We start from the raw sequence: 24,147 nt of genomic DNA on the forward strand, positions 1-24,147 counted from the left end.
CCGGGAACCAAACCCAGGTCCCTAGCGCTGAGAGACAGCAGTGCTAACCACTGTGCCACAGTGCTGTCCTAATGTGATGTGTGGACCAGCTTACATTCCATTGTTCCTCAGGACCTTCTTACAGTCACCATGGGCAGTTGTCGCTGCAGCAAGAAGGAGAATTGGAGGGAGGTCCTCCATGGGCCATACTTGGTGATGAATGGACGAGGATTGATTTCCGGCTTGGGTCACTGTGCGGAGTTTGCCCGTTCTCCCCGTGTCTGTGCGGTTTTCCTCTGTGCGCTCTGGTTTCCTCCCACAGTCTGAAAGACGTGCTGGTTAGGTGCATTGGCCATGCTAAATTCTCCCTCTGTGTACCCAAACTGGCGGCGGAGTGTGGCGACTTGGGGATTTTCACATTAATTTAATTGCAGCGTTAATGTAAGGCTACTTGTGACGCTAATGAATAAATGTTAAACTTTAAACTTTTAAACTTTAAAAAAACTTTTGTGGCCGTTCTCACTGTCGAAGGAGATGTTTGTGCTTTCCCAGTCAACCAATCGTGCAGGGAAACCATAGCAGTCACTGAATATGGAGATCACTGTGGCAAGGGTTAACTGCTGAGCAGCAGTCCGGCACTCATACACATCAGTGGTGATTTAGTGGGCATAATTGGGTGAACATTCAGACTCCAGACATGTTAATTGAGTTGGAGCTGAAGAAATCTCAGCTCTAAGGGAATTTTCATTACTGACCACCATTAGACTTGCCCTTGTTACTAATGAGCTTGTAGATCACTCCGCCCCTCCAACAATATTTGAGTGGAGCTATCAGTCTGTGATGACTGTTCACCCACTCTGCAATAGCCCAGGCTTCCCTCCCCAGTGCCAGGGCCCTCCAAGGAGCCAACGGCCCAGCAGCAGAATAATGTGTCCTCAGGAACAGTCATTTCAAAATTTAGTTGTCTTCCTCTTCTGGTACTGACTTCCCCTCCCCACCCCCCACCCTTACCTACTTCTGTCCCCGAGCCTTTCCCCCAATTCCATTGCCCTGCAGGCCTGGTGCTTTCAACCTCCAGGCCCAGTGCATTGGCCCCTGCAGGTGCTGGTGCCTCTGTGAGAAGCCCCTTTGTTGGTAACTACTTGCCTCTGCTGTTCTCCTTTGCTGCTTCCCCTGATGCCTTTCCTGGTGTCCCCTCTCCCCTCTGAGGAAATGGTGCAGAGTAGCGAGTGTTAGAATGTAACCAATGATAACGTTGGACCTGTTGCAGTGTGCCCAATGGTCTCACGTTGTAAGGGTCAGCTGACCCAATTAACTATGCAACCAATGACAAAATGATGTGATGATCAGCTGACTCAGTATAAATAAGAACCTGTTGGGAATTGTTAAATTGCCTGGTACGGCCCAGGGTGAGGCCTCAAGTATTGGAGTAATGAAGTTTCTTTATTACACCATTTTTCTTTGATTTATCTGTTGGAATTTAAAGTTTATTTATTATTAGTCACAAGTAAGGCTTACATTAACACTGCAATGAAGTTACTGTGAAATTCCTCTCGTCGCCACACTCCGGCGCCTGTTCGGGTACACTCCTATTCGGGTCAATGCACCTAACCAGCACGTCTTTCAGACCATGGGAGGAAACCGGAGCACCCGGAGGAAACCCACACAGACACAGGGGAGAATGTGCAAACTCCACACAGACAGGTGACCCAAGCTGGGAATCGAACCCGAATCCCTGGCGCTGTGAGGCAGCAGTGCTAACCACTGTGCCACCTTGCCGGCCAGTAAGTTTGGAGTAAGTTTGCTTTCATTTCATTGCCTTTAACTGAAGAGTACCTTCTGCTGAATGAGCAGCGAGCTCTGTGTCCATCTCTGAACTTCCCTCAGAGGCCATCTCGCCAGGCTTGCACCTTTTGAAAGCTGTTGTGATTCATGCCATCGTAGTGTCATGCCACCGTGGGCAGATATTTGAATGTCGGGGGGGACTGATTGCTGCAGGGTGCCCGATAATGATATGCTAAAGAATGGAAGTGCGTTTGAATGGTAGGAAACCCAATAGGTCACTGGTGGAGAGAGGGGATGATCATGGAGCGATTTTCTGCTGATATAAACCGCGATTTGGGCCTCTTGCGAGATTTTTTGCTCCAGTTGCCAAGCCTGTCCATAAAGTATAGGCTAAGAGTTTTAACAACACCAGGTTAAAGTCCAACAGGTTTATTTGGTCGCAAATGCCATTAGCTTTCGGAGCGCTGCTCCTTCATCAGATGGAGTGGATATCTGCTCTCAAACAGGGCATACAGAGACACAAAATCACGTCACAGAATACTGATTAGAATGCGAATCTCTACAGCCAACCAGGTCTTAAAGATACAGACAATGTGAGTGGAGGGAGCATTAAGCACAGGTTAAAGAGATGTGTATTGTCTCCAGACAGGACAGCCAGTGAGATTCTGCAAGTCCAGGAGGCAAGCTGTGGGGGTTACTGATAATGTGACATGAACCCAAGATCCCGGTGTGCGGAACCTGGCTATCAGGCTATCCCATAAAGAATAGGAACAGAAAATCCCAGCCAGAGGCTAACACTCTGGGGTCAGGGGTTCAAATTCCACCATGGCAGCTGGTGGAACTTAAATTCAATCAATAAATCTGGGATTGAAAGCTAATCTCACCATTGGTGACCATCAGACTACCATCAATTGGTGTAAAAATCCATCTGGTTCACTTCTGCCCCTAAGGGAAGAAAATCTGCCACCCTTACGCAGCCTGGCCTACAGGTGTCAACAGACTCACAGCAATGTCTTAACCATCCTCTGAAATGGTGATGGCAAGCCACTCAGTTCAAGGGCAATTAGAATCATGGAATAGAACAGTATCATAGCATCCCTACAATGCAGAAGGAGGCCATCGAACCTGCACCGACTCCAATCCCACATAGGCCCTAACGCTGTAACCACATGTATTTACCCTGCTAATTCCCCTGACACTAAGGGGCAATTTAGCATGGCCAATCGACTTAACCTGTGCATTGTTCAACTGTGGAAGGAAGCTGGAGCAACTGGAGGAAACCCACGCAGAGACTGGGAGAACGTGCAAACCCCACACAGGCAGCCATCTGAGGCTGGAATTGAACTTGGGTCCCTGGCGCTGTGAGGCAGCAGCACTGACCACTGTGCCACCGTGGTGCTCGGTGGGGTGGGTGTCAAACACTATCCTTCACGCATTCCATGAAAGTATAATTTGCTGCTTCGGGCTCTGGGTCTGTGGTTAGAGCTTAAACCTCCAATTTGTAATGAAGTAACAAAACACGACTGTTAAACCATAAATTGTGAAAGCAGTTTATGGATTGTTCAGATTTACTTCTGGGAATTACTTAAGTCAGATTCAGTCCCTCTTTTAATGAATTAGGTAAGTTAATTCTTTAATTTTGAGGTATGAGTAGAACAAAGTCTTGGTTCGTTTGTGAAGTATTAACCCCTGTCATACATTCAGCTGTAAGGATTAATCACAGTCGCCTGGCAGATATTTGAATAAGATTGTCCTGGCTAAATTGCTTTCATTAGCTTGTTTATGGCCCTGGATTGCATTAATATGAAAAACTATGACAGAGGAAATTAGACGACTGTATTTAAGAATAAGAGGTTTAGATTTTCTTCTCGGTTTTGTATGTAATGCCTGTTTCAGCTCTTGAATCATCGGACGAGAGACAACTCGATTTGAAATGACGCAGTGAAATCTCAGTCATTAACATGAGCTGAGCAGATTACGAACAAAAAACGTGCGGCTCACAATGATCCACAAACGTGTCAAAAATGCATTACAAATAACATATACAAATGCAAAAAGGGTGTCAAGGTGGCACAGTGGTTAGCACTGCTGCCTCACAGCATCAGGGACCCGGGTTCAATTCCCTGCTTGGGTCACTGTCTGTGTGGAGTCTGCATGTTCTCCCCGTGTCTGCGTGGGTTTCCTCCGGGTGCTCCAGTTTCCTCCCACAGTCTGAAAGATGTGCTGGTTAGGTGCATTGGCCACGCTAAATTCTCCCTCGGTGTACCCGAACAGGCGCCGGAGTGTGGTGACCAGGGGATTTTCATAGTAACTTCATTGCAGTGTTAAAGTAAGCCCACTTATGACACTAATAAATAGACTTTAAAACTTTCAACTTTTAAACTTAAACTTTAAACAAATAATTATTTTACTCCAACCGTTTTTGCTGGCTCGAATAAGCTGATTGTCAGTGTAATCGTTCTGAACATTGGCTTCCCAATGGCGATAATGGAGCTTTACCTGGACACATTTATATTGCAGCTTTCACATCCTCAGAGAATCCCAAAATGCTTTATACAGAATGCTAATCACTGCTGAAGGGAAAGGTGACGGTCAATGATTGGCACACCGCGGGTTCTCAAAGACAACAACGAGGTTACGAATCTATTCTAGTCATGTTGGTAGAGGGATGAATTTTGGCCAAGGAGCGCATGAAACTCATTCTTTGCTCTTCTTCAAAGCATGGCGCCGTGGTGTCTTCTACCTTCACCTGAGGGAGAAGACCTTGGTTTGATGTCTCATCTGAAAGTCTCTCTCAGCAGTGCACTGAAATGTCAGTCTGGATCATGTGCTTAAATCTCGACTGGGGGTTTGAACCCCATGACCTTTTGACACTGAGAAGGATGTGCTGTTGCTGAGCCACCAAGTACAATTGGGAGATTCCGGGGAGGATTTAGGAAGTGTTGCACTAGAATGATTTGGATGAGAATATAGGAGGCATGGTTAGTAAGTTTGCAGATGACACTAAGATTGGTGGCATAGTGGACAGTGAAGAAAGTTATCTCCAATTGCAACAGGATCTTGATCAATTGGGCCAGTGGGCTGACGAATGGCAAATGGAGTTTAATTTAGACAAATCTGAGGTGATGCATTTTGGTAGATTGAACCAGGGCAGGACTTAGTCAGTTAATGGTAGGGGAGTCTAAAACTAGAGGGCATAGGTTTAAGGTGAGAGGGGAGAGATACAAAAGTGTCCAGAGGGGCAATTTTTTCACACACAGGGTTGTGAGCGTCTGGAACAAGCTGCCAGAGGTAGTAGTAGAGGCGGGTACAATTTTGTCTTTTAAAAAGCATTTAGATAGTTACATGGGTACGATGGGTATAGAGAGGTATGGGCCAAATGTGGGCAATTGGGATTAACTTAGGGGTTTTAAAAAAATAAGGGCGTCATGGACAAGTTGGGCCGAAGGGCCTGTTTCCATGCTGTAAACCTCTGACTCTATAACACTGTAACAGTAATTTATTCAGGTTTGTGGTCAGTAATATGGACTTGGCAGAGTTGGTCCTTCAGCGTTTATTTGGCAAAGTAGCAAGTAGCACTATCATTCTTCATGTTTATGCTCTGCAGAATAATATAAAAATGAGCAGGTAGTAGTTTAACTCGTATCTTAATGTGCACTGCTTCTCGCCTCTGGGGTTCAACAGGTTGTCTTCAGTTCTGACCTGACTCATGGCCAACTCCTTGCATGTTAAGTGTTGCCGACTGGCACATTCCAAAGCCCAGGACTACGTGCTGAGGGACACACTAAAGCTTGGGGCAGCCGCTGTAGAGGCGGAATGGAGAAGGTCGCTGTCTGAGACCTTTCAACTACAGTGAACTGGGGGGAGCAGAACCCTCTTGGGCTGAATGACTCACTGATTGTATGCAGTGAATATTACATGTATCTCCATTGTATTGAAGCACCTCTGAGTGCAAGCCGATCTATGTAGATAAATTTTACACCTTTTGGAGTGACCATTTTGAAATGTCTCTAATGTTTCTTTGACTGCATTGAAGCAGCTCAAGGGTGTAACTTGATGCATGTGGAGAACCTGAATATTATTGCACTTTGTGTGTTGGCCATTTTGCAAAGTTTGCAATGTTCTTTCAAATATTTTACGAATATGCTATATTTCTGCAAAAAACAAACCAGCGCGAGATTGGATGTAAAGCCTGTTCTTGCCGGCTTGGATCTAGTATGTCTCTTTTTGTGGAGACCACAATTTGGATTCCATTTGAATTGTTTTTTTGGAACAAGCCAGGAGATGGATTAGGGACTTGCACCGTCCACTCTACATTGACTTTGTAACTCTGAGAAAGGGATAAAATCTTTTTAAAAATTACTTTGACATCCGCATCAGCTGGGAGGACAGGTGTGCTAAGATCAGCGTCCTTAAAGGAGTGAAGAGCACCAGCATTGAGGCCACGTTCATCCGAGACCAACCCTACTGGGCCGGCCGTGTGCTTAGGATGCCAGAATCCCGATTCTCAAAGGAAATCATCTTTGCCCAATTCTGAAAAGGCTCCCGAACAAGAGGAGGACAACGGAAGTGCTTCAAAGACACCCTGAAGGTTTACCTCAAGAAATGCAACATAGACATCAACGCCTGGGAGACTCTTGCTCAGAAGGGACCTACTTGGAGGAACCTCCTGACTGAAGGGACACAACACTTTGAGAACACCTGGTGACAAGAGGGAACAAAGAAATGGAGCCTGAGAAAGGAATACGAGCAATCTTGAGTCCAAGGACCAAACCCACTTCCAAAAGCACCTGCCAAGTGAGTGATCGAAGATGTGGTTCTAGGATTGGGCTCATCAGCCACGCAAGGACACACACAACCCATGACCAGTAACACATAGGTGGACAATCAGACTCATTAGCCAGTGATTGCCGAAGAAGACTTTGATGTATCCTATTTTCAGTCACTCTGTCCTGTCAATTACTCCTCCCCAAAGTTTGAGTTTCCACTATATCTATACAAACATATATGTTCAAACAACTATCAATAAGCAAGTCAATGCTAACTGAGCTGTCTCAACACTGTGTGTTGCCACCACAATTGAGCAGCCTAACATCTGAAGGATATTGTATTGACCAGTTGCATCTAATTTTTTTACAGTAAAAAGTTGGACCCCTCCAACCTTGTGCTAATTTATAGAGGAGTTACCTCTGCAATGTTGGGTTAATTATAGATTACCCCCCAATATCTGACAAAATGACAGAAGCATTGCCAGTTAGGAGTTGAATATTATCCATGAAACAACCCAAGTTGTGACTATGATTTGTGAGGCCCTGTTTTGTCATTTCTTTGCAGTGGTTGAGGGTGTAATTCCTGAAGGAGTTTAATGTAATTGGTTGAACCAAATGTTAATTACACAGTGACCAAAGATTTACAGTTTTAACATTTAATTTAAACCTTGTTAATGATTATTGAAATTAATCATTTAATGATGAATGCTGCTTGTATATCTTGTTCCCGGGGAGGCATACACAGTAACTTGCATGAAATGGTATTTAATATTTTTATTATATCTTGGTGAAAAAAATTATCTTAAAAGTTGTTTTCCTCCAATGCCCTTTTCAGGCTTTAAGACCGAGGTAAATAAATTCTCCACTGGTGAGGGGACAGGCTCGATGGGCCAAAGGGCCTACTCTTGTTCCTAATTTGTCTCTTTGTACGTTTGTGTGCTCCCCTTGAACCACACATTATTTTTCATGATAGCAAGGGGTAGCAGGTCTTGAGTGTCTACTTAGTTTTCAGCAAGCTGTTTATGTTCAAGTCTTGCAGTTTTGCATATTAATTGCTGACTGTCTGAATCTGCGGTACTTGTGAAAATGTTCTGCCTGATAAACGATGATGAATGTTTTGCAGCTGAAGGTGGATATACATCTGAAAGATGGATTTTTCCTGTAACCCACCAAATGTTACACTATTTCTTCAGAGGATAGAATCAGAATCATAGAATCCCTACAGTGCTGAAGGAGGCCATTCAACCCATCAACCCTGCACCGAAAACAATCCCACCCAGGCCCTATCCCCGTAACCCCACGTATTTACCCTGCTAATCCCCCTGACACTAAGGGACAATTTAACATGGCCAGTCAACCTAACCCGCACATCTTTGGACTGTGGGAGGAAACTGGAGAACCCGGAGGAAATCCATCAACATCGCACAACACTGAACACTAGCCTTGTTGAGAAATGGGACTAAATACCCCAGCAATTATTGCCTCAGTGGTAACATCTGTACCTCATCTGTGCTTTTGTTACTTCTTGACTTGACGGTTTCAACACTTTGCTGACCTCTCCCCCATCTTCCTGCGCAAAACTCGGCTACCCTTATTCTCGGTCACATCGAGTCCCCTTCACTCATCACCCCGGTGCTTGCTTGCCCAGGTTGGATCTTGGACCTCAGTTTCTCAAATTTAAAATTCTCACTCTTGTATTCAAATCCCTCCTTTATCTCTGTAGCCTCCTACAACCTTGATCCCATATCATCCTCTGAGAACCCTGTCCCTCCAAGTCTGGTCTTGCATATCACTGGTTTCCTTCACACCACCATCGACAGGGCCTGCCCAGCTGAAGGCAAGACCTAAGCTCTGAGATCCCCTCCCCAAACCTCTCTGCCTCTCCACCTCCTCCATTGTGATGCTGCATAAAGCCTACCTCATTGACCAAGCTTTTGAGCACTTGTCCTAATGTCTCCTTATGGTGTCAAATGTTGCATGATAATTTTGTGAGGCACTTTGGGACCTTCTCTTGCAGAACCATAGAAAAGTTACAGCACAGAAAGAGGCCATTTGGCCCAATTGTCCTTGTCAGTCCAAGAACACCCAGGTGCCCCTTCTAATCCCATTTTCCTGCACCCAGTAGCCCTGTAGCTTACAACACTTAAAGTTCAGATCCAGGTACTTTTTGAAAGACTTTAGCCTCTCTGCCTCCACCACCAACTCAAACAGCGAATGCCAGAAGCCCACCGCCCTTTGCATTGTGGTCAAAGGCAGTATATAAATGCAAAATGTTATTATTTCAGCTGTCGTTGGATTTGGCCATTTGCTTTGAGGGCAAGGATTTGATATTCCCCACAGTTCTATCCCTTTTGATCAATCAGCCATGCACTCCACATACCTTCTCCTAATTCCTTATGGAATTTAATGATGGACTGTGTCAATCTGACAGAATAAGAAGTTTAACAACACCAGGTTAAAGTCCAACAGGTTTATTTGGTAGCAAAAGCCACACAAGCTTTCGGAGCCTTAAGCCCCTTCTTCAGGTGAGTCAAGGGGCTTAAGGCTCCGAAAGCTTGTGTGGCTTTTGCTACCAAATAAACCTGTTGGACTTTAACCTGGTGTTGTTAAACTTCTTACTGTGTTTACCCCAGTCCAACGCCGGCATCTCCACATCAATCTGACAGCTCAGCACTCGTACGGAAATCAGCCTGAAATGAAAATGCACCCCTTTATGGTCCTTATCTTTATCTGTTCTGTCCTGTAACACGATCTGCATAAACTTGGGAGAATACTTGATTTGGGAAAGCACGAGTTGACAGCTAATCTTGTAGTTGATTGCTTGAATAATAAATGAGGGTGGGCCGTTGAATTTGTTTTGGCTTCTAGTACGGCTAATGAAAGCAGAATAAATGAAATCCTTACTGAAGCAGAGTGATGGTTCAATTCTTACAAGAGGACAGGCGATCTCATTATTGTGTGTTAGAGACAAATGGAATCAGGAGTGAAGCTGAATAATGGTGTGAATGTGACTGAAGAGTAGACCTCTCATTATCGAATGTTAGAAATAAAAGCAAGCGACCATGTTTTAATTAAGAAGGAGGCTCTGTTGCTGATTCATGTTTTAACCTTTCAGTTAGACAGATCTTTGTTGTGTTGTGTCGTGCGGTGCATCCCTGATGGAGATGATGTTGTTCGCTGCGGTTCCCTCACCTTCTCTTATTCAGAGGGTGGAATTACTTTGAGAAATTGAATGTTTTCTGTTGTTGTGGGTTTATTAAATGGATTGAAAAATGAGATGGTAAAAAACTTTGATATGGGTCTAACACAATTAATTAATGCGTTTGAGTGCTTTTCATAACCCCTGTCGATTAATGTCCCGCCTGGCACTCTGAATGTTTCTCTATGCACTGGAGCCTGCATTTAAAATCACTTGATATCATAATGAATTATGACAGAATTTAGACCGTCATAAATCAATCTCTTGTAGTATGGCGCATAGTAAGTTAGAGAATATTTTCTTTCTCTGGTCGGTCTCTCCTGTTTATGTGATGTTGTTTCTTTTTCTGCCTTGTGTTATACTTCATTTTTTCTTTTTGCCCTCTGTTTCTCTCCCCCTAACTCTTTTTTTCTCCCTCTTCTTTTCTCTTTCTGTCTCGAATTGAAGTCAACTCCTATATCCTCCCTTCAGCCTTGATACATTTATAGCTCACTTCACCCTTCACTCTCCTCTTCTCGCCTCCCTTCACTGACAGAAGGCATTTACCTTCCTACCATTTTTTTAGTTGTTATCTTCAAAGTGCATTACTTTGATTCAAAATTCAAGTTTTAAAATAGAAATCAAATCGGAATGAGGAAAGACACATTGACCTGGAAAGTTGTTGGGCTTGTGTTTGTTTTTCAGGCATTAATTGAGCAACTGAGTTGTACAAGACATTGGTAAGGCCACACTTGGACGACTGTGTACAGTTCTGGTCACCCCATTATAGAAAGGATATTAGTAAACTAGAAAGAATGCAGAAAAGATTTACTAGCATGCTACCGGGACTTGATGTTTTGAGTTATAAGGAGAGGTTGAATAGACTGGGACTTTTTTCCCTAGAACATAGGAGGCTTAGGGGTGATCTTATAGAGGTCTATAAAATATTGAAGGGCATAGATCAGCTAGATAGTCAACATCTTTTCCCAAAGGTAGGGGAGTGTAGGACTAGAGGGCATAGGTTTAAGGTGAGAGGGGAGAGATACAAAAGAGTCCAGAGGGACATTTGTTTTCACACAGAGGGTGGTGAGTGTCTGGAACAAGCTGACCGAGGTAGTAGCAGAGGCGGGTACAATTTTGTCTTTTAAAAAGCATTTAGAATTACATGGGTAAGATGGGTATAGAGGGATATGGGCCAAACGCGGGCAATTGGGATTAGCTTAGTGGTGAAAAAAAAGGGCGGCATGGACAAGTTGGGCCAAAGGGCCTGTTTCCATGCTGTAAACCTCTATGACTAATCAAGCATCCAGCGTGGCAAGTGAGGTGTATTGGTAAAGGCCTGAGTCTGAAACAAGCATCTATAGAGGGCTTTGTGCCACTTTAACACTTCCTCCAAAATTGGGTTGCGCTGAGCTTACCAAATTTTGTTCAAAAAATACCCATCTGAAAGTGGATTAGGGAGGAACAGGAATTCTCCACCCTGCCCAACAGCAGTTCTGAAGATCATTGCTGGCCTCCATTGATTCCCAGCTCCCACTCTCCAAATACCTTCTGTCCACCTCTGAAGACCTCCTTGAGAGCTGGTGGTGGCATCACAGCTGTTCAAAATGATTGCCTGCTTTGCCCATGGTCCCCGGCGCAAGATACTCAAGTCGAGTTTCGATTGAGCTCCAGCACTGGGAGTTTCAAAATTTGACTGTTTTTTTTTGGAAGTCCCTATTTTGGACATTAGAAATATCAAGTTTCTGAGGAAAAATGATGGATTAAAAATTTCCAGCAAGCATTTTGAATTGTTTGTGCAGGAGGGTAGCATTTCTCTGCCTTGCAATAAGGTTTATATAACTGAACGGTGATGTTTTTAAATAGGCAATTCCTAGAATAAATACGGACAAAGGAATTTGCAGCAAAAAAAAGGTTGGCACAAAAGCGTGACATAGAGTGACAATGGGAAGCAAGATCTGTAGACTGATAATGTGCAGGCATAAGATGTAGATGCAATGCTGAATATATTTCCTAGTCTGACTGCTGGGATGCTCTGATTAGGAGAGAATTTTACAAGACCTTGAAATCCACTAAGTATATGTTCACTCACATCGTTGAAATGTTCAATGTATAAGCTCCCAGGCACGTTTGCCATTGAGTGTGAAACTTGAGATTGTGGTCTTTATGAATATTAATGTGAACATTGACGAAGACTCCATGCGAAGGATGCACCACTTGTGGCTAACTAGGGAAGTTAACAATGTTATCAAATGAAAAGAAAAGGCTTGGAATGCTTCAAAAAGATAGATCTCGTGCACACTCACACACACAAAGGTAGGCGAAGGATTTGGGACGTTTTAGGAACCAGCAAAAGGATGACTAAAAAAAATCAAGGGAGAATTTACAGTGTGTGAGAGTAAATTAGCAAGAAATATAAAAAACAGAGAGTAAGCTTTTACAAGTTTATTAAGAGGAAAAGAGTGGCTAAGTAATCATTGGTCCCTTAAGGAGTGAGACTGGTCGATCAATAATGAAAAACAGGAAATGGCAGAGACTTTGTGTAATGACCTCAATGAGGCCCATGAAGTTGGCCTGTTGGAGTATGAGCTCCCTGATTGAGGCAATGATTGCCTGCCCCATCAAGGAGTCTCACTGGTACATATATTGACGAGTGTCGGGGCTACTGACACTCCGGATTCTGACTTTGTACCTGAAGCATTCTTAGGAGTGGAATAGAGTTTGTAAATAAAGGGAATCTGGTGAAGGAACCCCGGCCTCTGAGGAGTTATTTCACTTTGAATGGGTATTTTATATCTGTCTTCGCAGTTGAAGACACAAAAAGCATCGCAACAATTGCAGAGAAGCAAGCGGCAAGAGGGAAAATGAAACTTAAAATGACAGGAAAATTAATGGACTAAAAGCTGACAAGTCCCCTGGACCTTATGTCCTGCATCCTGGACTCCAAAAGAAGTGGCTGCAGTGATACTGAATGCATTTGTTGTAATCTTCCAAATTTCCCTGGATTCTGGAAAGGTCTCAGTGGATTGGAAAACCACAAGTGTAACAGCTCTATTCAAGAAAGGAGGGAGATAGAAAGCAGAAAGCTTTAGGCCAAATAGCCTCACATTTGTTGCCCAGAAAATGCTTGAGATAGTCGCAGGACATTCAGACAAACATAGGACTACCAAGCAGGGCCAGCATGGTTTAATGAAAGGGAAATCATGTTTGGCATATTCATTGGAGTTCTTTGAGCATAGTGGAAAAAGGAAAACCCCTTTGGATTTCCAAAAGGCATAGAATAAGATGTTACATAAAAGGATAGTGCACAAAATAAGAGTTTTGGTGTTGGGGAAAAGTACTTAGTGGATTGATTAACTAATAGGAAACGGAGACTCAGGGTAAATGGGTGGTAAGAAGAATAGAGGCGTAGACTATTTTCTAAATGGGGAGAGAATTCAGAAATCAGAAGCACAAAGGGACTTGGGAGGACTCGTTCAGGATTTTCTGAAGGTTAACTTGCAGGTTGAGTTGGTGGTTAGGAAGGCAAATGCCTCAGCATTCATTTCAGGAGGATGAAAATGGATGTACTGCTGAGGCTTTATAAGGGGCTGTCAGACCACATTCTGAATATTGTGAGCAATTTTGGGCCCTGTATCTAAGGAAGGATGTGCTGGTCTTGGAGAGAGGGTCTAGAGGAAATGCATGAGAATGATCCCAGGAATGAAAAGCTTGACGTAAGAAGAGTGTTTGAGAACTCTGGGTCTGTACTTAGTAGAGTATGGAAGGATGAGGGGGGGGGATTTCATTGAAACTTAGAATACTGAAACTCCTGGATAGAGTGGACGTAGGGGAGATGTTTGCATTAGTAGAAGAGATGAGGATCCGAGGGCACAGCCTCAGAGTAAAGGAATGACTCTTTAGAACTGAGATGAGGAGGTATTTCTTCAGTCAGAGGGTGGTGAATCCGTATAATTCATTGCCACTGAAGGCTGTGGAGGCCAGGTCATTGAGTATATTTAAGACAGAGATAGATGTGTTCTTGATTGGTAAAGGGATCAAAGGTTATGGGGAATAGGCAGGAGAATGGGGTTGAGAAACCTATAAGCCATGATTGAATGGCGGAGCAGACTTGATGGGCCAAATGGCCTAATTCTGCTCCTATAACTTATGGTCTTTCAGAATGGTAAACTGTACCTTGTGGAGTGCCACAAGAATCAGTGCTGGGGACTCAACTATTTACGACGTAAATTGATGACTTATTCATAACAGCTCTTGAACCCTGGTCTGGATCTAGTGGAATGTAATTGTGGGGTGGGGAAGGAAACCCCTCTTACCCATAGTTGCCACACAGGAAATAAGCACGCACTGTTTTGAATCTGGTTCTAAGTATGATTTAGATCACTGAACTATTGATAGGTGGACATACAAAGGTTTGTTTGGTGAGAGAGTGGAAGTGTTTACATTGGTGCTCTTTTACTGAGCTTGTGATTAAGTTGTGCTGTAGGGAAAGCGTGGAGGAAGCTCCATTCTGATCTAGGCTCGTACTAGATTTGACCTGGAAGTGCTCACTGCTCATCCCTTCCTAGGGAGGGCATCCATCATCTGAGCTCAATAGGTGACAATGGAGATACTTGGCACAAATTATTTTTTGACAGTGTCAGATTTCCCTTTCCTGCGCTCAGGTTTATCGAACCACTTGAGCACAGCCGAGACAAGAGAACTAAACTGGGCAGCCCCCTGAGAAGCAGCATGCGTCATTGCCTGTCCCATTTTCAGACTCATTCACCCCCACCTATACCATCCAGAAACAGCAGCTTCTGCTTCTATTTCACTCTTGTGCACAATCAAGCTCTCTCTCTCTCTCTCTCTCCCTCTCCCCCCTCCTCCTCCCCCCCCCCCCCCCCCCCCCCCCACGTCTCTCTGATATCAATAGCAGATTCTGTTAAAACAAGTGTTCGAAGAAATGGACAAGAAGTGAGCAGAGAAGCACGAAAGGTGGAATATGATAAATGTGTATCACGATCCACGTGTGTGTGGGGTGTTTGATATACTTGTATTTTCTTTGTATTTGTATTTATGGCAAAGACAGATACATTTTTGAACAGTAAGGGAATCAAAGGTTATGGTGAGTGGGTGGGCAAGTGGAGGTGAGTCCCCGAAAAGATCAGCCATGATTTTATTGAGTGGCAGAGCAGGCTCGAGGGGCCAGATGGCCTACTCCTGCTCCTAGTTATATTTATATATTCTTATGTCCCCTCTGACCTCAAAATAGACCTGCGCCTATTGCTAAAATGGCACTCTTAAAAGGAAGCCTGCACTCACCCTGCTTACGTGTTTTAGTTGACTGAAAATACATGTATCAGATAGATTAACAACATTTACTGATTACCCCAATATGTGCTTCATAATACAGTGTAACGAACGACAGTGTGACTTTTTAAAGTAGACCTTCATGCAGAATGAAGATAACTGTGGAGGGAAGATATTCTGGTTCTGGCGACTGATTTTTAGAAGGTGTACGGTGGCACAGTGGTTAGCACTGCTGCCTCACAGCGCCAGGGTCCCGGGTTCGATTCTGGCCTCGGGTGACTGTCTGTGTGGAGTTTGCATGTTCTCCCCATGTCTGCGTGGGTTTACTCCGGGTGCTCCGGTTTCCTCCCACACTCCAAAGATGTGCAGGTTAGGCTGATTGGCCAGGCTCAATTGGCTCGTAGTGTCATGGCGATTATCAGGGTAAATAGGTGGGATTACGGGGATAGGGCCTGAGTGAGATTGTTGTCGGTGCAGGCTCAATGGGCTGAATGGCCTCCTCCTGCACTGTAGGAACTCTATGATGGTTGTTAATGGTAGCTGTGGAAAGGAGGCAGCAATGCCCTGAACTGAATTTGAACCAAGTTTTCTGAATACAGTGTCGGCCATCCTTCTGTCCCTGAGTAAAGTTAGTGACAAACGTTTATCTGTTAGCATGAGGACTGCATGTACAATGTATAAAATTGTCAGGACAGCACTGATTTGATGCTGTGGTGTTGCTGCAGATTGGGGCTACCTTTCTGTCTGCTTCCATGGTGTGGCTGAACACCTGGGTGTGGCGTTTCCCCAAGCAGTGTTATAGATTTTCAGCTGCGCTGTTGTACGGCAACTCGGAGAAGGTGTTCGATCAAGGAGAACAAAGAACAGTACAGCACAGGAACAGGCCCTTTAGCCCGACAAGCCTGTGCCGATCATGAAGCCTGCCTAAGCTAAAACCGTATGCACTTACAGAGTCCATAGCTTTCCATTCCCATCCTATTCATGTATTCGCTTAGTTGCCCCTTAAATGCCACGATCGTACCTGCTCACACCACCTCCCCGGGCACCACCCTCAGTGTTAAGAAACTTGCCTCGCACATCTCCTCTAAACTTTTCCCCACTCACCTTAAACCTATGTCCCCAAGTACTTGACTTTTCTACCCTAGGAAAGAGCTTCTGACTATCCACTCTGTCCATGCCACTCATAATCTTGTAGACCTCTATCAGGTCACCCCTCAACCTCCGTCATCCCAGTGAGAACAAACCGAGTTGATCCAACCTCTCCTCATAGCTAATACCCTCCAGACCGGGCAACACCCTGGTAAACCTCTTCTGTACCCTCTCCAAAGCATCCACATCCTTCTGGTAGTGTGGCGACCAGAATTGTACACAATATTCTAAATGAGGCCTAACTAAGGTTCTGTACTGCTGCAGCATGACCTGCAAATTTTTATACTCCATGCCCCGACCGATAAGGAGGAAACAAAATGTATCATAGAATCAGCACAGAGAGAGGCTATTCATTCTGCTGTGTGTGCGCCAGCTCTTTATAGAAACAACTCAGCTAGTCACACTCCGCACCCTTTCCCTGTCACCCTGAAGATCTTTTCTCCTCAAATAATTATCTCATTCCTTTTTTATTGAAAACCACGATTGAATCTGCCTCCACCACACTCTCAGACAGTGCATTCCAGATCTCAACCACACTCTCTCTCTGTGTAAGAAAGACTTGCCTCGTGTCGCCTTTGGTTCTTGCGTCACCCGCCTTAAACTGGTATCGTCTGGTTCTCGGCCCCTCCGCCGTTGCAAACTGTTCCTCCCTCTCTGCCCTGTCCAGACCCCTCACGATGTAAACACTCCTATCAAATCTCCTCCCGACCGTCTCTCCTCCTCTCCATGAAGAACAAACCCCTTGCCCCACCCGCGTCTCCTGGGAAGCCGCTGACGGGATAAGGGTTGATGTTTGGGAGAAACCTGGCTAACTCTGCATTCTCAGAAAGAAAGAGAGTGGGAGAGGTGGGCTGGGGAAACCGCAGAACGGGAAGAGGTGTACAAGAGGGAAACATCTGGGGGAAAACAGATGCAAGTTCTGGCGCACTGCCTGATTATACCTGTCCTGTTCTCTCTCCAGGGTATTGATGATTCTCCACAGATGGCATTTGCACTCAATCAGGAGCCGAAGCCGGTGAAGGAAAAGAAGGAAGATGACGGGGGAGATGCCCAGATGCAAGATGAAGAATTTGCCATCCGGATAGGTAGAGGTGGATTATCAGCAGGCAAGCATCGTGTCATATGCCGACAAACGCAAACATTTAAACAAGTTTTAAAGGGGGTGGTGGGTGGGAGGGGCACTTATTTAAAAACATAGCTTAAATGGCAATTTAAGGGTTTGGTTGTAGTTTCTGGTAGTTCTGCTGCTGAAGCTTAATTTAATCATGAAATTCTTCTTTCCTTTGGCTGCTGACTGTTTTCTAATATATTCTAATCTATATAACTAATGTGGTGTATGATCAGCTCTGCATTGAGGGGCACTATCAAAGCCTTTGTTCTGTCTCTTCCTACCCATGGCTGGAGTATGGTTTTCTTCACACCGCACAGGCTTTTTCAGAGTGAAGGTCAGAAATAATTGGGAGGCGCTAAAGGTGTCATCAAATTGGCAAGATTGTTGTTGCTCCCAGAAATATAAATCTTCAGAATTACAGATTAAATATAAATCTTCAGAATTAAAGAGCATCTTTTAATATTGATACAAAAATGGATTTTCTTGCAAATCCAATGCAGCAGTGGAAAATAAATTAGTAATCATTGCAAAATGACTGATTTTTAGCTCACATTGCCATCTTAGATTCCTGAAACTGATTTGTTTAAAGTCTATTGCTAATTTTGCTGAAACCGGGGTGTCTCTGCGCTGATTGGGTGCCCCGTGAATAGGCTGGGAGCTGAAAAATAGTGGCTCCGAACAGGAGACTGATTTAAAATAAAAAGCTTGTACCCGCAGTCATGTTAATACGTTTCTGAATAAGTTACAGTTTTAGAAGAAACCTCGGGAAGTAAGGTAATAGAACATAGAACAGTACAGCACAGAACAGGCCCTTCGGCCCACGATGTTGTGCCGAGCTTTATCTGAAACGTAAGGCTTGGGTCTGGTAAGCCATGGGGTGCACACTTCTGCAAGTGGGTTAGAATGGGTTTTGGGTTTTTTCAGATCCTAAGTTGCAGGCTAAAGGGATGATACTTTATTGCAAAAATTCAAACACTGCATGTAGAAAAGATGAATATAAAGTCTCAGTGGTTTCTACAATGTTACACCAACAGCAATTCATCATTGAATGCTTTAGCGACTTCCTTAGCTCAAGGTATATCTCTAAAGATGCAGCTTTTGCAGATGTGGCGGCGTATGTCCCCTTACAGTTTAAAGTTTATTTATTAGTGTCACATGTGGGTTTACATTAATACTACAATGAAGTTACTGTGAAAATCCCCACGTCACCACACTCCAGTGCCTGTTCGGGTACACTGAGGGAGAATTTAGCATGGCCAATGCACGTCTTTCAGACTGTGGGAGGAAACCGGAGCACCCGGAGGAAACCCATGCAGACACGGCGAGAACATGCTGACTCTGCACAGACCACGACCCAACCGGGAACGGAACCGGGTCCCTGGTGCTGTGAGGCAGCAGTGCTAACCACTATGCCGCCGTGCCACCCTCAGGACATACAGAACATAGAAAAAACTTCCTTACTTCTACCTTCTGTATTTGATATTAGTCTTGTTGATTTGATTTGATTTATTATTGTCACATGTATTAACATACAGTGTAAAATATTGTTTCTTGCGTGCTACACAGAGCATACTGTTCATAGAGAAGGAAACGAGATAGTGCAGAATGTAGTGTTACAGATTTCAATTTTACGATAATTAGGAAGGACCAGTTTGCGGTATGGCCTTTGATAAGAGTGCAGAATAGTATGATGATATATCATCATGCTCAGTTATCCTTGAACATTGATGAATGCAGTTACTGGTCTAGTTTAGTAATGAAACCTGATAATCTGGCATTGCAGTGATTTTTAACTTTAGGGGTATATTTGTGAACCTGGAAGTGGTTGTGGAGCGATGTGGGGTTGTGATCTTCCCAGAGGTGGCCAGTTAAAAACCCACCACCTTGCCCTGTCCAATTAAGGGGATGGGTGCGCCAGAGAACATGGAGGTCTAATCAAAAGGCTCGCAGCAATGTCTGATTGACAGCCCCACTTGGAGAGGTGGGCTCTGCTGGTGTAGGTAGGAGAACACAAGGGTGCCTCAAGATGGAGGTGCCCTCTGAAGAGCTAGAAAAGTGTAAAAGAAAATTGTTGCCAGAGTTGCCAGGCCATCAGTGTGGAGGGGGTATTCCATCTTCACATGATGGCCTGTGGCGTCATCAGTGGCTCATTAGCACGTATGATGGTAGGGGCTGTCTGCCATCGGGTACATCTTGGTGGCATCATCAATTTACTCCAAGTTGTGACTCAATTGAGCCTCGTAAACTACCCACCATTGCTGGGTGGGTAGTCAGTGCCAGTCAGACCCCAGCACGCTTGTCGCAACAACACAGGGAAAACTTGTGATGAACGATGTGATCAAATTGCAGAGCAGCAAGGCTCTAGTTAACCTGCTCCATAGGTAGTGAATCATAGTCATAGAGGTTTACAACATGGAAACAGGCCTTTCGGCTTGGAGTTGGGATCATGTCAGGACCATCCTGATATGAGTGTCTCTCATTTTGCTCCCGGTTCCCCATTCGAACCGGCACCCCTGCGACAAGGAAAATTCAGCCCCTGGTCTATCAAGGGCCTCTGCTTAAATTTCCATTTGTACCTGACATCACCTATCTGTTATGGACCAGTGCAGACTGGTCAGAGGTGAGCTGACAAGATGGATACAGAACTGGCTCGGTCATAGAAGACAGATGGTAGCAGTAGAAGGGTTTCAGAATGGAGGGCTGTGACAAGTGGTGTTCCTCAGCAATCAGTGCTGGCACTGATCTGTTTGTAATATATATAAATGATTTGGAGAAAAATGTAACTGGTTTGATTAGGTAAGTTTGCGGACGACACAAAGGTTAGTGGAATTGTGGATAGCGATGAAGACCGTCGGAGAATACAGCAGGATATAGGTCAGTTGGAGACTTGGGCGGAGAGATGGCAGATGGAGTTTAATCCAGACAAATGTGAGGTAATGCAGTTCGGAAGGTCTAATACAAATGGGAAATATACAGTAGATGGCAGAGCCCTTAAGAATATTGATAGGCAAAGGGATCTGGGTGTACAGGTACACAGGTCACTGAAAGTGGCAATGCAGGTGGAGAAGTTGGTCAAGAAGGCATACGGCATGCACCCTTCATCGGTCGGGACATTGAGTTTAAAAATTGGCAAGTCATGTTACAGCTTTATATAACCTTAGTTGGGCCACACTTGGAATATAGTGTTCAATTCTGGTCACCACACTACCAGAAGGATGTGGAGACTTTGGAGAGGGTACAGTAAAGATTTACCAGGGTGTTGCCTGGTATGGAGGGCATTAGCTATGAGGAGAGGTTGGAGAAACTTGCTTTGTTCTCAGTGAACGATGGAAGTTGAGGGGCGACCTGATAGAGGTCTACAAGATTATGAGGGGCATGGACAGAGTGGATAGTCAGAAACTTTTTCCCAGGGTGGAAGAGTCAGTTACTAGTGAACATAGGTTTAAGGTGCGAGGGGCAAGGTTTAAAGGAGATGTATGAGGCAAGTGTTTTTACAGAGGTTGGTGGATGCCTGGTACTCGCTGCCAGGGGAGGTAGTGGAAGCAGATACAATAGCGTCTTGACAAATAGGATGGGAATAGAGGGCTACGGTCCCTGGAAGAGTAGGGGGTTTTAGTTCGGTCGGGTAGCATGGTTGGTGCAGCTTGGAGGACTGAAGGGCCTGTTCCTGTGCTGTAATTTTCTTTGTTCTTTGTTCTAAATGGAAGAAAAATAAAGAGATATGACATGAAACAGTAAGAGTCAGGAGTGAATGTGGGCAACTGAGGAATGGACTCACTTCAAAAGAATTCCTTAGATTTCAATGAACTTATCACTTAAGTTGAATCTGGATTTACTGCTGGATCCAACTTATCTCCCCATCATACTGTAAATCAAAAGATATTTTTCATATCTTCATGTTTGACTCCACACTGACATTGACTCCAGCAAACGTTCTGGTCATTTATTCATAGCACCAACTAACACAGAACTTTGGCCCTGGCAGAAAAGAATTATTAGGATGGTACCGGGACTTGGTGGTTTGAGTTATAAGGAGAGGCTGGATAGACTAGGACTTTATTCCCTGTAGCGTAGAAGGCTGAGGGGTGAACTATAAAATAATGAGGAGCATGGATCAGCTAGATTGTCAACATCTTTTCCCAAAGGTAGAGGAGTCTAAAACTGGAGGGCATAGGTGATAGGGGAGTGACACAAAAGGGTCCAGAGGGGCATTTTTTTCACAGAGGGTGGTGAGTGTCTGGAACAGGCTGTCAGAGGTAGTAGTAGAGGCAGGTACAATTTTATCTTTTAAAAAGCATTTGGACAGTTACATGGATAAGCTGGGTATAGAAGGATATGGGCCAAACGCAGGCAATTGGGACTAGCTTAGTGGTTAAGAAGAAAAGGACAAGTTGGGCCGAAGGGCCTGTTTCCATGCTGTAAACCTCTACGACTATGATTCACTACCTGTTGAGCAGGTTAACTTGTGCCTTGCCGCTCTGCAATTTGATCACATTGTTCATCACGAGTTTTCCCTGTGTTGTTGCGACGAGTGCATGTGTCTCAGACCGGCTAACGAGGGCAGAGAGAGCAGAGGGTTTGCAGGTGTAAAGGTTGCAGCTGTAAGTTTCCAAACCAAGTAATTTGTGGGGGTTTTATGCACCACATCATGGAGACCTCGTAAGAACACAGATGTTCTGCTACCGTCAAACCCAAGTAAATGCTGGGAGTGACAGCTTTGTGCAGTGAATCTGAAATTGAGGTTCCGAAAGCAGCTCACACTGATTGCAGCAACTACAGTTGTTCACTCTCATTCTGTTGAAGTCAACCCTTTGTCATTCATGAATACATGTGGGCACAGTATTACAGGACATGTGGGTACAGTATTATGGGACATGTGGGCACAGTATTACAGGACATGTGGGCACAGTATTACAGGGCATGTGGGCACAGTATTACAGGGCATGTGGGCACCGTATTACAGGACATGTGGGCACAGTATTACAGGACATGTGGGCACAGTATTGCGGGACATGTGGGCACAGTATTGCGGGACATGTGGGCACAGTATTACAGGGCATGTGGGCACCGTATTACAGGACATGTGGGCACAGTATTACAGGACATGTGGGCACAGTATTGCGGGACATGTGGGCACAGTATTGCGGGACATGTGGGCACAGTATTACAGGACATGTGGGCACAGTATTACAGGACATGTGGGCACAGTATTACAGGACATGTGGGCACAGTATTACAGGGCATGTGGGCACAGCATTACAGGACATGTGGGGATGGTATTACAGGACATGTGGGTACGGTATTACAGGGCATGTGGGGACAGTATTACACGACGTGGGGATGGTATTACAGGACAGGTGGGGTCAGTATTACAGGACATGTGGGGACAGTATTACAGGACATGTGGGGACAGTATTACAGGACATGTGGGGACGGTATTACAGGACATGTGGGGACGGTATTACAGTTTTGGTGCCATATTTTGAACAGGGTGAGGGACTTCAGTTAGATGGAAAAGTTAAAGTAGAGGTGAGGGGTTAAAAGGGGTGTTCAAAGTCATTAAGGGTTGTGATCGAGTCGGTGAGGAGAAACTGAGGTGAACTGGATTGCTCTTCCAAAGAGGCGGCACAAACAGGCTGGACCAAATGGCCTCGTTCGCTGCTGCAAATTCCTGAAATACAGCATTAAGTGTGCTGTTTAAATAACTGTGGCATTAGGTGTGAGGTTAGAATCATAGAATCCTTATAATGCAGAAGGAGACCATTCAGCCCATCATATTTGCACCGACTCTCCAGCAGAGCATCTTACCCAGGCCCACCCCAACCCTATCCTCGTAATCGCACGTATTAACCTCGCTAATCCCCCTAACCTGCACATCTTGAGACACTAAGGGGCAATTTAGCATGGCCAGTCCGCCTAACCTGCACATCTTTGGAGTGTGGGAGGAAACTGGAGCACCCGGAGACCCACGCAGATACGGGGAGAACATGCAAACTACACACACACACACACACACACACACACACACACACACACACACACACACACACACACACACACACACAGTCATCCGAGGCTGGAATTGTGTCACCGTGCCACTCAGGCCTGCTCAAATTTGTACTTTCCGAGACATTGGCCGGAATTTTCCATGATGTGGAGATGCCGGCGTTGGACTGGGGTAAACACAGTAAGAGGTTTAACAACACCAGGTTAAAGTCCAACAGGTTTATTTGGTAGCAAAAGCCACAGAAGCTTTCGGAGCTGCAAACCCCTTCTTCAGGTGAGTGGGAATTCCCACTCACCTGAAGAAGGGGTTTGCAGCTCCGAAAGCTTGTGTGGCTTTTGCTACCAAATAAACCTGTTGGACTTTAACCTGGTGTTGTTAAACTTCTTACGGAATTTTCCAGCCAGACTTTTCCCCATGGAGGAGCTGACAAGCCACTGAAATCTTGGTTCACGTTGGTGGGACTGGAAGAATCGTGAAGGGCTGGAAAATTGCAGCCTCTGCCTTTTGGACCACCCTGATAACACAGTTTGGGCTTTGCAGGCGAATTTTACCCTGGTGTTTCACCTCGTGGCGAAAATAGTTGCTTGCCTCGTGCGTCTGGAAGTTTTATACTTACAGGCCGGTCTGGTGTTTCGGCGTACGAGGCCTCCCTATGGTTTGCAACAAAAGAATTTGGAAGTTTGCATGACAAATAATTTTGTCACGCTGCCCCTATTAATCAAGTCGTGTTCATGTTATGGAGTCAGGATATCAGCTGATCTCAGTGATGCCTTTTCCAGGGACAATGTGGACAATTGTAGATATAAATAGCGATGGAACCTGTTGGATCAGGAACAGATTTGATTCGAATGATAAATAGCCATCGCAAAGTTTTTGT

General features: G+C 44.8%; 1 protein-coding gene across 2 annotated transcripts in view; it reads left to right on the forward strand.

The window, feature by feature from the left end:
• The window catches only part of slc39a11 (solute carrier family 39, member 11), a 757,783-nt gene that overhangs the window by 176,757 nt on the left and 556,879 nt on the right, over positions 1-24,147 (forward strand). Inside the window, exon 4 of one of the 2 annotated variants that reach the window (XM_078225647.1) lies at positions 17,114-17,258. In XM_078225647.1, coding sequence (XP_078081773.1) covers positions 17,114-17,258 — 145 coding nt within the window. The remainder of the gene's footprint in view (positions 1-17,113; positions 17,259-24,147) is intronic. The other variant, XM_078225648.1, reaches the window with a different exon arrangement.

This window comes from Mustelus asterias, chromosome 12 (assembly GCF_964213995.1).
Source record: "Mustelus asterias chromosome 12, sMusAst1.hap1.1, whole genome shotgun sequence".
NCBI classification, from domain to species: domain Eukaryota; kingdom Metazoa; phylum Chordata; class Chondrichthyes; order Carcharhiniformes; family Triakidae; genus Mustelus; species Mustelus asterias.